Source organism: Mus caroli, chromosome 7, assembly GCF_900094665.2.
Source record: "Mus caroli chromosome 7, CAROLI_EIJ_v1.1, whole genome shotgun sequence".
In the NCBI taxonomy this organism is placed as follows: domain Eukaryota; kingdom Metazoa; phylum Chordata; class Mammalia; order Rodentia; family Muridae; genus Mus; species Mus caroli.
Genome location: NC_034576.1, coordinates 69,084,272 through 69,098,781, shown reverse-complemented (window position 1 = coordinate 69,098,781; position 14,510 = coordinate 69,084,272). Strand labels below are relative to the sequence as shown.

The window sequence follows — 14,510 nt, the reverse complement described above, 5'->3', positions numbered from 1 at the left end:
GGCAAGCGGAGAGTCCAAGACCCTTGTTCATACACCCAGGAGTCCCATAAAAGTACCAACTGGAAGCCGTAATATATACCCAGAGGACCTGGCGCAGACCCGTGTGGTGCTGTGCTGTGCGGGGCCCTGGGTTTGCTGCTCCGTCTCTGTGAGCGCACATGCGCCTTGCTCAGCTGCTGTCGCCCCCTCACCCCCCACCCCCGGACTCTCTGCCTCCTCTCTTACAGCAAAAGTCTCCTTCTAGTCCCTGTTCACAAGGAATACCTTTGTCCTTTCACTTTCAGTCTGTATGTGTCCCCTGTGGGCAGCAAAGTGTTTCCTAATTTTTTTTTTTTTTTTTTTTTTTTTTTTTTTTTTTGTCCTACTTGGGACTGTCTCTGCCTTTTGATTGGAAATGTAAATACATTTAGATTGAAAGTAACTGTGGATGATAAAGATTTAGTCTCAGAGGGGAAAATGGTTGAGTGATTGTGAGCACTTGTGCCTCTTCCAAAGGACCTGGGTTCTATTCCCAACGCCCATTTGGTGGCTCACATCTGCCTATAACTCCTGTTTCCGGGGATCACCTGCTCCCTTCTGGCTTCACACACACACACACACATGCAGATGTGCAGATACATATATACACATATATGCAGACATTAAATAAAAATATAATCAAACATATTATAAGAAAAGGTTTACTCCTGCCATCTTGTTATGTTTTTTATTGTTCTGTGGTTCCTTTCTCTTTCTTCCCAGTGTTGATTTTCTGTAGTAATCTTAAGCAGCATTTTAAGAGAAGCACTGTCAACGTTAGCAGTTGGGTGTTTTGTTTCTACATATAGCATGTTTGGGGAAGTGGTTGTTGTTTTCCCTATACAGGGACTTTTTTCCCATGGGTGGGGGCAGGACTGCATCTTACACTGCCTCCCAGAGCAGACTTGAAGTCACAGTCTTCTATCTCAGCCTCCTGGGTGCTGGGATCACAGGCGTGTGCCACCACACCCAGCTAACTTGAATGTTTATTGAGCTTAGCAGCGTGCCAGGCAGTGCCTGTCTGTGCTGTGGCTCGTGCCAACCTGTCTGGAGTGACCACTTAGGGAGCTGAGTCCACATTTGCCTCTGCTCCTTAGCACTGTCTTGTGCTAGGTGGGAACTTTTTGTGGATCTTTTAGCCTGACTCACATCTGACTCCTAGCTAAGCACCAAAAGCCACCAATTTACCCACTGAGTTGACATCAACTGGCCCCAGGTAGCTGGAGAATATGATAAGAACCTCAGATTTTAAAGTTAGGAAATTTTCTAACTTAAAGTTAAGTAACTCAATTTTAAGTAATGACACTGGCCTTGCGTCTCTCCAGAGCCCAGCAAGAGTCGGGCATTGTGCTAAACACTGCCCACACCATCATGCTCTTGACCCTGACCACAGAGCCTCTGGGCTAGGCAGGCTCTTCCAGCCCTCTAGTCGCTGAAGAAAAGAGGTAATGGGAGCATGCCAGGGACCCCAGAACAGTGGTAATGACAGGGGGAGGGGTGGGAGCGATGGGTACGTGGCTTGGTGACCCCACTCTTCTGCCCCTCTCTGGAGCTCTCACATCAAGGTAGACAAGGGTTCAGTGGTTCTCAGCTCTGTTAATCCTGTGACCCTTCCTTGGAATGCTTTCTATGGCTCCGGCCGTGTATTCCTAAGTATATGATTGAGTTTCAGATCCTTGTGTGAACTGGAAAGCCCCAGTTTTCATTACCTGGAAATTGTGTAAATTTTGATCTGACGTGAGTCCTGTGTACACTATTCTGAAACAGCCGGATTTGGGAACAGAGAAGAAATGGGGGCGTAGGAGGCAGTGAAGCTATTCTTAGAAAGAAAATTCCAGAAAGGCCCCGAGTAGATCATTCTTGCCCTTCACAGAATCCTGTGTCCCTGGACCACATTACATCAAGGTAGACAAGGGTTCAGTGGTTCTCAACCCTGTTAATCCTGTGACCCTTTAATACAGTTCTTCATGTTGTGGTAACCATCAACCATAAAATTATTTTTGTTGTTACTTCATAACTATAATTGTGCTACGGCTGTGAATTATCATGTAAATATTGTTTTTCCAATGGTCTTGGGCAGCTCCTCCAAAGGAGTTGGGACCCCCAGGTTGAGAACCACGGCTACAGCCAGCTGACCACCCTCCTGGCATGCAGAGAGTCTTCAGGGAGCTTCTTGTGGATGCCTGTTGTATGGGGTGGGCAAATTGCTATACACTCGTAGCCATGATTTAGTGGGGCCTGACCTCAGGGAAGTGCTGGACAGACACCCTCCCACCCTCCCACAGGATCTGGTCACATGTAGATAGAGGAAGGAGAGGGAAGCCCAGAGGGAAAGTCCACAACTGTTCATTTGGGGACTCCCATCTGTGGTGGGTTCTGGGCAGAGGAGAATGATGGCCAGCAGGGAAAGGGTGGGGAGGGAAGGAAGGAAACCTGGGGTCCATTGAGGAAATGCAAACGCTCACAACTGCCTCACTGGGACCAGGGTGGGAAGAAGGGGCCTGGGACCCTTTGTGCACACATCTGTTCTTTTTATTGACAGATGTGGAATACGCGGCCCAATCGTTCATAGGTTTCTTTCTACAAAAGGGGGAGATTCAATGGTCCTAAATGCTTGCCAACCCCTGGGAAGCTATAAGAGGCAAAGCTGAAGCTTGAACCCCATTCTGGAAACTTAATTACACTTCTGTTATTCCATGTTTTCTTAGTGCACAGCTCAGTAGAAGTTACAGGAAGCTCCTTGGTGTCTTGACTTGTGTGTTTCCTTTTGTTTTGGGTTTTGTTTTTTTTTTTTTCCTTCCTTCTCTTGGGCAAACCTCTGTAGTGAAGTTGATTTCTGTTAGGAAACTGACTGTGCTCGTTGGAAAAGCATACTCTGAGAAACATTGACATTTTAGTAGTAACAGAGAAATAACTGGAAAATCGAGAAGAGAGTTTTACGAGATGACCTGAGATTCATTCACATAAGAATCCCCACCTTGTGCTTGCTTCGGCAGCACATAGACTAAAAAAGGATCCCCACCTTGAGAAACAGTCGTCTTATCTGCTCCCTGCATGTTGTGTGGTGGGATGTCCACATGCATGTATTTCAGTTGTCACATGCATCAGAACACGCAGTAATGAGCATGCTACATGTGTGTGTGTATGTGTGTGTGTGTGTGTGTGTGTGTCTGTGTGTGTGTCCCATGAACAGGAGCATGCAGATTCTCCACCTTGCTGCCCTGAGACAGGGTTTCTCTAAGCCGAAGCTTGCTGCTTCCGCTAGCTGGCACTGAGCTGGGTTACAGGCACTCACAGCCTGACTTTCTTTATTCTATTCTATTCTATTCTATTCTATTCTATTCTATTCTATTCTATTCTATTCTATTCTATTCTATTCTATTCTATTCTATTCTATTCCATCCTATCCTATCCTATCCTATCCTATCCTATCCTATCCTATCCTATTTTATTTTATTTGTGTTTTTCCTGAACACGTGTTTGTGTACCACATGTATGCCTGGTACCCTTGGGAGCCAGAAGACGGTGTCAGATACCCTGGAACTAGAGTTATAGCTTCTTGTGTTCCCATGTGGGTGCTGAGAATCGAACTCAGATCCTCTGGAAGAACAGCCAGTGCTCTGCACCACCGAGACATCTCATCAGCTGCATGCCTGGATTTTTTTTCAGTGGGTGCTGGCAATTTGAACTCAAGTCCTCCTGCTTGAAGAGCACATGAGCTCTTCTCCCTGAGCCCATTTTATTTAGTTTCTTTTTCTAAGTCTAGGCATCAAACCCATGGCCTTACACATGCAAAGCACGCCACACCACTGAACCACACCATCAGTCTTGCATAGAGATCTTAAATATGTGGATTGTTCCCTTAGAGACGGTTCCAAGCAAACAGGATTGTGGTGTCAAAGGATGTTCTAATCTCCTGGCATTTATAATTTTAACCACCTCAAAGGTGGAACTATTTTTTTAACTTTTATATCTTCATCTTGTGCAGTAGGTATGGAGTTAAAGGTATTGTCTTTTCTCTGGGTTTTTCTCTCTCTCAGACCAATGGTTCCCTCTTTTATAAATCAGCTCTTGTCTGTTCACCATCCTACGTCCTTCAAACATCCTCTAGTTGTGCAGAGGGTATGGTTTCTGCTGCACATGTTTAAAAGTAAACTCCAGGGGAAAAAATGCAGCACTGACTTAAGCTGTCTCAGCAGGCTCCAGGTCTAGGATCAGCACATAGGAGGTATTGAGTGTCTGTAGAGTGAAGGAGCCGTGGGTAAGTGAGTTTTTGGAGAAGGATCTAAATTTAAGAGAGAAGCCATCATCTTCTCTCTCTCTCTCTCTCTCTCTCTCTCTCTCTCTCTCTCTCTCTCTCTCTCTCTCTTTCTCTCTCTCCTGCCACTGCAGGAGCTGAAGGACAACTCCTTCCATTTCTGCTTTGGCTTTTCCATCCGGGGGGTCAGGATGACTTACCTCTTGGTTCTTACCATGTTCTTACCATGTTCTTACCATGTTCTTACCATGCACACCATGACATATCTTACATTGAATACGAATCTAATGTTTGCCTGAGGATGCGTAGCCTAGAGGGCAGAAGGTTGTGTTATGATGGCCAGGGTCCAGATATTAGCTGTGCTATGCAGAGCTGGGTAAAGCCAGCTTTCTGACCCACCCCAACCCTGGTCACCTCATGGTAGGTGGTAATGAGATGCATAGCCTTGCGTGGGTGTTGGGAGAAAGGCGTGAGTAAGGAGGTAGATGGATGAATAGATAGATAGATAGATAGATAGATAGATAGATAGATAGATAGATAGATGAGACTATTTAAATTAACCACCTTTATACTTTACACAATATAAATGTGTACAATGCTCTATGTGTACAATGCTGTATGTGCACAATGTCCTGTGTGCATAATGCTTTGTGTGCACAATTTTCTGTGTGCACAATGATCTATGTGCACAGTGCTCTATGTGCACAATGCTCCATGTGTACAATACTGTATGGGCACAATGCTCTATGTGCACAATGCTGTATGTACTTGATGCATTTTAGAGACTCACGACGTCTCATTTGGAAGTCCCAGGAGATCCTATAGTATAAAGCAAAGACATGGACACTCTATGCTCTCTAAAGTCAGAAAGCACCGTTTCTCTTCTTGCCCTGATCCTGTGGAATTTTGCGAACTTTAAGCTGTCTCCCTGGCCTCCCTCATTTGTACACAGCAGCCAGGACTCCTCAGAACAGGGTTGTGGGTATTATATTCAGTGACATAAGCCAAGCCCCTGTCCTACGGGAGAGTCCCAAGTGTCTACTTCCCTGATGTTGCCATCTCCCTGGCTGGCAAGCACTTCACTGGCTGGCACAAGAGCTCTGCAGGAAGTAACATTTGTAGTTTTTGTTTGTGGTATGTTATTCTACAGGTTAACTCCTAAAAGAAAACCACAGGTACATGATTGGGGCTGGCTACATGATATTTTCTTCCTACTTTATAAATAGTCATAACATTTATAAGATCTCCAGAAATGGCCATTGTACCATAGATGCGCTGATTTCACCATACTCTCCCAGCTGTGAATTTTATGTCTTTCCAGTTTTTACTGTATCATATGGATGTGGACATAATGTGATATTTTAGGATTGGTTCCAGTGTGCATGCATGCGAGTGTGTGTGTGTGTGTGTGTGTGTGTGTTTAATCGTATGAGGCTGCAGACCTGTGCCTGCGGTGGTACACAGGTAGAGGTTAGAGGACAACCTCTGACTTTACTCCTCATCTTTCTACCTCTTTTGAGACAGAATCTCTTCAGCAGTGTGTTAGCCTGGCCTCTCTGCCATCACTGAGAGGGGAATGCTGCCATTCCAGGTGCATGCTATCTTCTCAGGTGCCTGTGCTACCACCTCTGGGTTTTACATGCCTTCTGAGGGTTTAAATTCAGCTCATCAGGCTTATATAGTGAGTGATTTTTACCTATGCTGATTGTGTTGTTGTTTTAAATAAAGAAAATAGGTTCTTTATGTGATTTCTCCCATGGAGAAATCTGCATATATGACACCCCCCATCTGTCTTTTACTAATAAAAATTTCCAAAGATTAGGTGAGATGAGCCATGGAGTTCTAAGTCTACCTGGGAGCTTTGCTGGAATGAAACTCACTCACCTCAGGATTCCAGCTGGTCCCCAGCTCCCAGCCCGGCCCCTGCTTTGCTCTCTTTGCTGATACTGGTGCTGGTGCAGCAGCTAGCAGGCAGGACGGAGCTGAGTATTAGCCATCTGGAGCCAGGAGGAATTGCCTTAGAGGGTCACCTCCCTCCCCTGGCACCCTGTATCTTCTGCCTCTTCCCCCAAAGAAATAAAGGCTTGGATTTCACCGTAATGCGACCCAGAGGTAAAAACTGCAGCTGAAGCTAAAACCTTCCACTGGTGTCTGGGGAAGAGAGAAGCATATTCCTCTCTGCCGGCTACCAAAGCCAGGGTCACCAAGGCGAGCGCTGAAGTGCAAACAGGGTGTCACCTCTGAGGAGGCCCAGCCTTCCTTCCTGGTGCTGTGGCTACATGGGGACTCGGTGGAGGAAGGTCATTAAACAACTCTGACCAGGTTGGTAGCATAGCATCCTGTAGTGTGCTTGCCTTTGTTCTGCAGTGAGCTGAGGGCTGCTGGGTCGGTTGACCCTTCTGCTGTTCTGTTGATGGAAGTGAGTGTAATCAGCAATGTCATGGGTGTGCCAATAAAATGACAGTGCCTTTTCTGAGTGCCAGAAACGTGCCTCTCAAATATAAAGACACCATACACTTTAAATGGACAAATAGCCTTTGCCTCCCATCATATACATTTATTTCAATACTAATGAGAGAACTATCACACGCACACATGCACGCACACATGCATACACACACACACACACACACATGCTATGCACATGCAGTCAAAATTAGATCTCAGAATTAAATCCATTTTCTGTATAATTTCTCCATTGCCCTCGATTGGTAGGATAAAGCAGTAGAGAATATGTTTTTGGTTATTGTGTTGGGAGAAATGACAAACCCTGATCTAGAATTTCTTTGAGACAGAACATCCTCCAGGACAGAGACAAATGAGGCTGTCCTGTGGTATGGCTGTGTCTGTGAGTTCCTAGGATAAGTGACAGGGTCCCAACAGCTTCGCTCTGTAACATCTGTGGGATTCTGTCGCTATAAATCACCAACAGATGAGAATCCTTTCTGCTAGTGTGTCTGTAGTCAGAATAATTTGTTGTTCTAGAACAAGAATTATGTAAGTCCTAGGGATGGAGTTATTGCCAACAAACTCATTTCCCGTAGATGGGGCTGATACTGTGGTACGCTGTGTGAGCCCGGCAGTATAAACAGAATGCTGGGTTGAAAGCAAGAATCCAACAAAAATGAGGTTCTCCTTCTATGGGTTTCAGAATCGTTTCACTTCTTTTAACTAATATTTATTCCCACAATGAACTTGAATTTACCACCCATGTCTGGAGTATCCAGGATATGGCTGCTACTCGCATTTGCCATCAAACAGGAGCACTGCACTCATGAGCTCCGAGCTCACTTTAAATGCTTCTTTTCATGTTCCTGGAGAACTCCACGTGGGCTGTGTCTATGACCCTTGCCAGACACCGCATTTCTATTCCCTCTTTCTGATCGACTCTTTGCTAAAATCTGACAGGCAGCCCTTTTAGAAGCCAAATCTATTTTAGAAGATGCTGTAGGATCGCGCCCTTCTCTGCCTCTGCGCACCTGGACAGGTGTCTTACTTTGTATTAAAAGCATATGACACACTTGTTTGTAGTTATGTATATTGGAAAAGGCTGTTGCTATTTAGGAAAATAAGGACATAATAAAGACGATGAGAAGGATATTTAATATCTGAAACTAAGCTATTCAATATTCTGTTTTCATATTAGCTCTTCCTACTTGAGACATACATGTGTCATGATGAATACTTTCAATTGTATAGGAAGAATACATTGATAAGTCTTTTACCATGTAAAAAGAACAAGGTTATTCTGAGCAAGGTGATAAGTATAAACACCTATCTATTCAGATGAGTACAAATAACTAAACAATCTCAATTGTTTTTAAACTTTGTATCAAAGTGACCAATTCGCAATTATAGAACTGTAATATCTTGGGCTTTAAAAAAAAATAGAAATTCCATGAAAATCCTTGCCTGTAAAAAAGGTATCTATTTGATCATGGAAGGCTGTCTTTAACATGAGGTGTTTCTTTGGCTTTCTACTCCTAGGGTATGTGTGATTTTTATTTAAAAACAAATCGACCATACTACTCCAGTACAAGAAACTTAGAAAAGAAACCTTCCGTAGTTCCTTTGTTCATCTCTCCAACCCACCCTTAATGGTCATTGTTGGAATCTCACATTTTCTTTCAGTATCAATACGTGTTAGCCTTCGTGTTTGGCATTTCTATGAAACTGCATTGGATTGGTAGTTAGCTGCGTGCACATGCATTTGTACCCATGCAACAGCCTGATTAGACTAGAGCCCCAGCTCACTAGAGCCCCAGAATACAGTGCACATGGACTTTTTACGAAATTTAAGGAAATGGGGGACCAAGCTGAAAAACCCAAATCCAAGGAATTTAAAGCAAATGGGGCAGTTCTAGAATCCCATGATGCCTGCTACCCCCACACTGCATTATTTAAATATGGTGTTAAAAATCAAAGCACTCTTATAGTTTCCCGTGCACTGTGGGACCTGTATGGATGTAGGACCTCCATGGCTCTCCTTTATGTCACTTCAGGATCCACCTGCCTTTATGCTCCTAACAGGAGCAGAAGCAAAGACCTGCAGGCACACTGGCTAATTATGTGATAGTGGCTGCTTGTTTAATTCTGAAAGATGAGCCATGATGTGATGAAGTGCCCACACTGATGGAGGTTGACTCCGCCTCCTTCTCACCCCTGCTAATGGCCCTTCTCCCACCCAGCTCAGCTTGCTCTCAGCTGCCTGGATCACAGGCTGTAAATAATTAATGGAGACTGTCCTGTAAGATGGAGAGAGAAGCTGCCATATTCGCATTGTGTAGCCGTATGCATGCAGAGCTTTCTTGTCCTTCCAGACACAGAACCCAAGATCTCCCCTCAGACCAAGCAATCTCATGCTTCAGGGAAACTCTCAGCCATATGTGATGATCTACCTGTCTTGGATTTTTCAGGGTCAAACCCTAGTTCAGGATGTGTTGTAACGACTCTGGATGGTATTTACTGTGGCTGTAAGCAGCTTACCTTGGCTCTGTGCAAAGGGTTTTTCTGGGTTGATAGGGAAGTTCATACTGTATGTCACATGTGGGCCCTGCATGTAGGGTTTGACACTATAAACCTCATTTCTCCCAACATCCTGTTGTGGAAAAAAATTCTAACATGCAGTTACACTGAAGGAATTGACCAGGGTACACAATATACCTACCACCCAGACTTTGACGTGGGCCCATCCCATTTCTAATGATTTTGAGGTAAGTTACCAACTTACTTTTCACCCTTAACTAATGTATGTGTGATGCTTACGATAGCTTTTTAGAGAAAACGTCTCCAAAGTGTGGTGCACATATTTTAAATTGGCTTTTGATACATTTTATCGAATACAGCATCCGTGTCATGCAAACTCCATCAGGATCTGGAGCCATCAGCACAAGTGATGTCTTCATGCCCCGCCCTCCGCCCCACCAAGAAATAGTACCACTCTGTACAAGGTTTTATCTTCTCAGCATTTTGGTTTTGAGATTCTTATCAGCCATCAGGATGATCAATAGTTCATTCCTTTTTATTGTTGAGTAGTTATGTCCACAGTCTGCTTATCCATCCTCCTATGGATGGACACCCGGGCTACTTGAAGCTCGGAGATATCGTGGCTACCACTTTTAAGAGCAGTTTTGGATAACTTCTGGGGACTCCTTCTGGGTAAAAGTCTAAGATCAGCACTAGTGGGTCACAGGTCAGTGTGTATTCCCTTGTGAAAGAAGCCACGGGACTGTCTGTAATTTAACTCTACATTTTACATTCTTGTCCATCCGGCCTGAGCATTCTGGCTGCGAATGGGCTCTGGTGGGAGTGTAGTGGGTGTTGTGTGGCTTTCGTGTCTCCCTGATGGGCAACGGTACTGAGTTCTTTGTCTCCCAGTGTTCAGATCTTTAAAATTGTGTTGTTTATCTTTTTGTTATTGCATTATAGGTCTTTTTAAAACATTCTTTATGGTCCTCTGTGTACCATTTCTTTTCAGATATGTTTTACAACATTGCGTGTATTCCAGACTAGAAGGCCCCTGTTTCTTTGAAGGAGGCCTTTTGATGAGCTTTTGTAATGTTAAACTCTAACATAGTCTAATTTAGCAACATTTCATTGCTTCCCCAGCTCTTTAGTCAAGTGTAATTTCGCAGTTTTCTTTTATGTTTTCTGGGGCCCTCTGGCCATCTTTTCTCCACCATAACAAAGAATGGGTACATGGTACTTGACAAAAAACTTTTGTGTAGGTCACAGTTCTGGAGGCTCAGAACCTGAGTGAGCCCACACCTGCTCGGCGGAGGTGGGGACCTTGTGTTCAATGCCAGGCAGCCCTGTATGTGCAGGGGCCGGCAGGTGATCACAGCTAGCCAGTGAGAGCTTCCTCAGCCTTCACCACCTAGACCCCCTCCAAGAGCCTTTGCCCCGTAAAGCACCTTCCAGTAGTGCTGTCTTGCCACCAATCCTTAAATCCCATCGGACCCGAGAGACACTCAGGCCCTGTCAAACCACAGCACCATTAAGAAACCTTGTTTTCTCTGAAGCCTTTAGACCTTAATAGTTTTAGCCTTCATGTTTTAGGTTCATGATCCATCTCAGGTTACCTTCTGTGTACTATAAGAGGCAAGCATCTCTTAGATTTAATTTTATTTTATGTATGTGAGTAGTGTGGCCTGCATGTATGTATGAAAAATGGGTGTGCAATGCCTTCAGGATCCCGTAGAGAGAGTCAGATCCCCTGGAACTGAAATTACAGGCAGATGTACACTGCAGTGTGGGCTCTGAGAACTGAAATCTAGCTCCTCTGAAAGAGCAGCCAATGCTCTTAACGGCTCTGCTCAGTCACCGCTCCAGACCCAGCAATGAGGACAACGGTTATGTTGGCACCATCTATTGAAAACTCTTTTTCCCCATTGTATTTTGGTATCTTTGTCGAAAGTTCATTAGATGGACAAATATGAGTTTTGGTGTATCTGCTATATGTATGTGTTCATTTCTGCATGGGTGTGCATGGGTGTGCTTGTGTGGGGGTATGTGTTTGTATGTGTGTGTGTCTGTGTTGTATGCATGTGTTTGCGTAGGTGTGATGTGTGCTTGTATGCCTCTGTGTGTGTGTGTGTGTGTGTGTGTGTGTGTGTGTTCACGTGTGGAGGCCTGCAGTGGATGCTGGGAATCTCCCTTGATTGCTTTTCCACATTATCCATTGCATCGGAGTCTCAGTCGAACCCAGAGCTTCTCACTGGTCTCGCTGGCTCTGGGGATCCGATCTCTGCCTTCCTAAGCCTGAAATTCCAGGCAGGCCGCCACACTCACCTTACGGGGATCCAAACTCTGATCCCCAAGCTTGCCCAGCAAGCACTTTGCCCACTGAGCCTCTCCCAGGCCTGTCCATGTTACTTGTTAAGGAAGGCCTCTCTCACGGGACTCAGATCTCATGAATTCAGCCAAGCTGGCTGCAGGGAGCTCTCTCCACATCCTCTAACCCTTGGGAGTGACAGACAGGGCCCACAGCTCCTGGGTTTTACTTGGATCTGAACTCGGGTTCTCATGCTTTTGAGGAGGAAATCTGAGCCATCTCCCCAGCCCCAGGTTTTGTTTATTCACTCAGTTATGTCCTATGGGGATATTTGTCTGTCCTAGTATCATATCGCCTGCTTATGGGAGCCTTACGGTAAGTTTGGAAATCAGGAAATATAGATCTTTTCCCAGATTGCTTTGACTATTCTAGGTTCTTCAAGGCTTCCATACAAATTTGAGAATCTGATATAACTTTATGAGGGGGAAAATGTCCAAATGGGATTATAGTTGAACTGAAACTGACTCTGTGCAGAAAGCCAGGGCAGTTGGCATCTTCACAGTATTTGGTCTCTAATCCATGAGCATCTGAGGTCTTTCTGGCTACACAGATCTCAATTTTCTTGGCAGGGCTTTTTCTAGAGTTCAGGTCTTACTCATCTTTTTGTGAATTTTATTTCTAAGCATGTGACTTTTGTGTTTTGTTGGGTAGCCGGTTTTCCCTCACTATAACAAAATACCCAATCTAACTAACTTTAAAGAGAAAAAGGTTATTTTGGTTCCTGACACATTCACTCCACTGCTTTGAATCTGTGAGCATCCTAAAGTATTCAACTCATGGATTGTGAGGGAGCAGAGAGGGAATGAGGAGCGACCAAGGGCCCTGGGTCCCCAAGGCTATGCCCCCAGTTATGTGATGATTTCCCAGTAGGCTCATATGCTAGTGGCTCTTCCAGCTGCCAGGATTGCCACTTTGCAGAGAGAGCCTTTAAGTCATGGGCTTCTGAGGAATAGCTAAGGTCCAAACTATAACCTTGCTATTGCAAAGAAATTACACTTCAAAAGCATTCTCCAGATGGTAGCTGCTCTTAATGTGGCTCACTTTTGTGATGTCTGTGTTTTAGGGCCACCCTGCTCAGTGTCTATTTAACAATATACCAAAAAAAAAAAAAAAAAAAAAAATACATCATCCCTTTAGAGAGATGCAGGTGGTGGGCCACCAGCTCTGCCTCTTATCCCAGGGTCCCTCTTCCCCTGTGAATCTTAGCCATGAATCATAGAATTCTCACCACAGCTCCTGCCCTTTAACATAGTTCAGGACTTAGCTTCTCGTCGGCCACAGCCTTTCCTGTAACATCTGTAGAAAGAATGCTTTCACTTTTCCTTCCAGAGAAATATACACATGCTTCAGAGAGAGTTTTGGGAAGAACTTTAAAACATTTAGGGGACTTCCGAAGCCTGTTTGTCAGCATCTGGGCGTGCACTTACAGACCTCTAATATCAACCTTGTTCTGGAGCGGGACACTAATGGGGAACGGTGATGTCCTTCACCCGTATCTTTCCACCCAGTGCAGTGCTCAGCTGTGTCCAGCTGCTCCATAAGGACCCAGGCACCGAGTCCTCTGCATGTCTGGCCTCTCCTCCCAAGCAGCTGTGCTAAACTTCGCACTGTCCCAGTAAATGCCTTCCAGAATGACTGGGGGTCCCCAGAGATATAGGAGCCTGCTGACAAGAGCTTTTCAGGATTCTCTTCCTAACCCCCAGCCCTGTGGTGTCATGGGTAATACACACCTCCACTGTCACCTCCAGTGACTACCCAGAGGTCACCAGCCACAGTGATACCATGTGTACATGTCCTCCCACGCAGGTGCCGAAGACATGGGCAGCAAACTGTCTTTACCAGGTGGCAGCTCCACGGTGCAGTGCCCCAGCATGGAAGAAATCCACACCGCATACAAGCAGAGGAACCTCTCCCGAGCCCGAGACCTACTTAGAGGGGTTTGTGAAGAGAGCGAATCCTCACAGGAGAAGGTAGGGTGTGCCACTGCCCTAGAGTTGCTGTTCTCTGTGTGTGTGTGTGTGTGTGTGTGTCTGTGTCTGTGTCTGTGTGTGTGTGAGTGAGAGACAGACAGACAGACAGACACTGTGTATGCATACTTTATGTATTTTGCCTGCAAAGTAAGCACTTCCATGGGCATGTAGTACCGAAGGTAGCCAGAAGAGGGCGTGAGATCACCTAGAATTATGGACAGTTGTGAGCCTTGATGTGGGTGTTGAGAACCAACTAAACTCAGATCCTCCGCAATGGCCACCAGTGCTTTTAACCATTGAGCTGTCTCTCCAGCCCCTCCACCATATTTTTTGGTACAGGGTCACTCACTAAACCCAGAGCTTATCAGCTCAGCCACACTAGGCTGGTCAGCAAAACCCCAAGGATCTTCCTGGGTCCACACCTCTAGAACAACTGAGGTTATAGGCATGCACCAATGAATCTGGGTTTTGCATGGTTATTGGGTATCCGAACCCAGGTCTTCATGTTTACACAGCAAGCGCTTTATCCACTGAGCACCCCACCCCCGCTTTTACCCACTGAGCTATCCCTCTACTGGAAAGTAGGAATAAAGTCTACCCTTTAGCAATAAGGGGCAGGGAGGGTAAAGTCTCATGGATCCCAGGCTGTCTGCTAACTCACTATGCAGTCAAGGTTGACCCTAAACTTCTGATTCTCCTGCCTCCATCTCTGCGATAGGGGTTGCAGGCATGTCCCTCCCTGCCAGGCTTAAGATGCTGGGGATGAAGGAGGATGCCTGGACTGGCTGAACCACATCCCCAGCTTGTGGGTCATCTTCGCACTGCCAGAGTCTTCACGGGACTCCAGCATCTGTTTGGAAACACCTCGATTTGCACTTGGGCATGTGGAGAGTGGTCCTTTCCAGGGGTTTCTTCAGTGGCACGGCACTAT

The 14,510-nt window shown here is 45.5% G+C and overlaps 1 protein-coding gene across 1 annotated transcript in view; it reads left to right on the top strand.

The window, feature by feature from the left end:
* Lrrk1 (leucine rich repeat kinase 1) overlaps positions 1-14,510 on the top strand; it is a 129,063-nt gene that overhangs the window by 32,277 nt on the left and 82,276 nt on the right. The window contains exon 3 of the mRNA XM_021167567.2: positions 13,416-13,579. Coding sequence (XP_021023226.1) covers positions 13,416-13,579 — 164 coding nt within the window. The remainder of the gene's footprint in view (positions 1-13,415; positions 13,580-14,510) is intronic.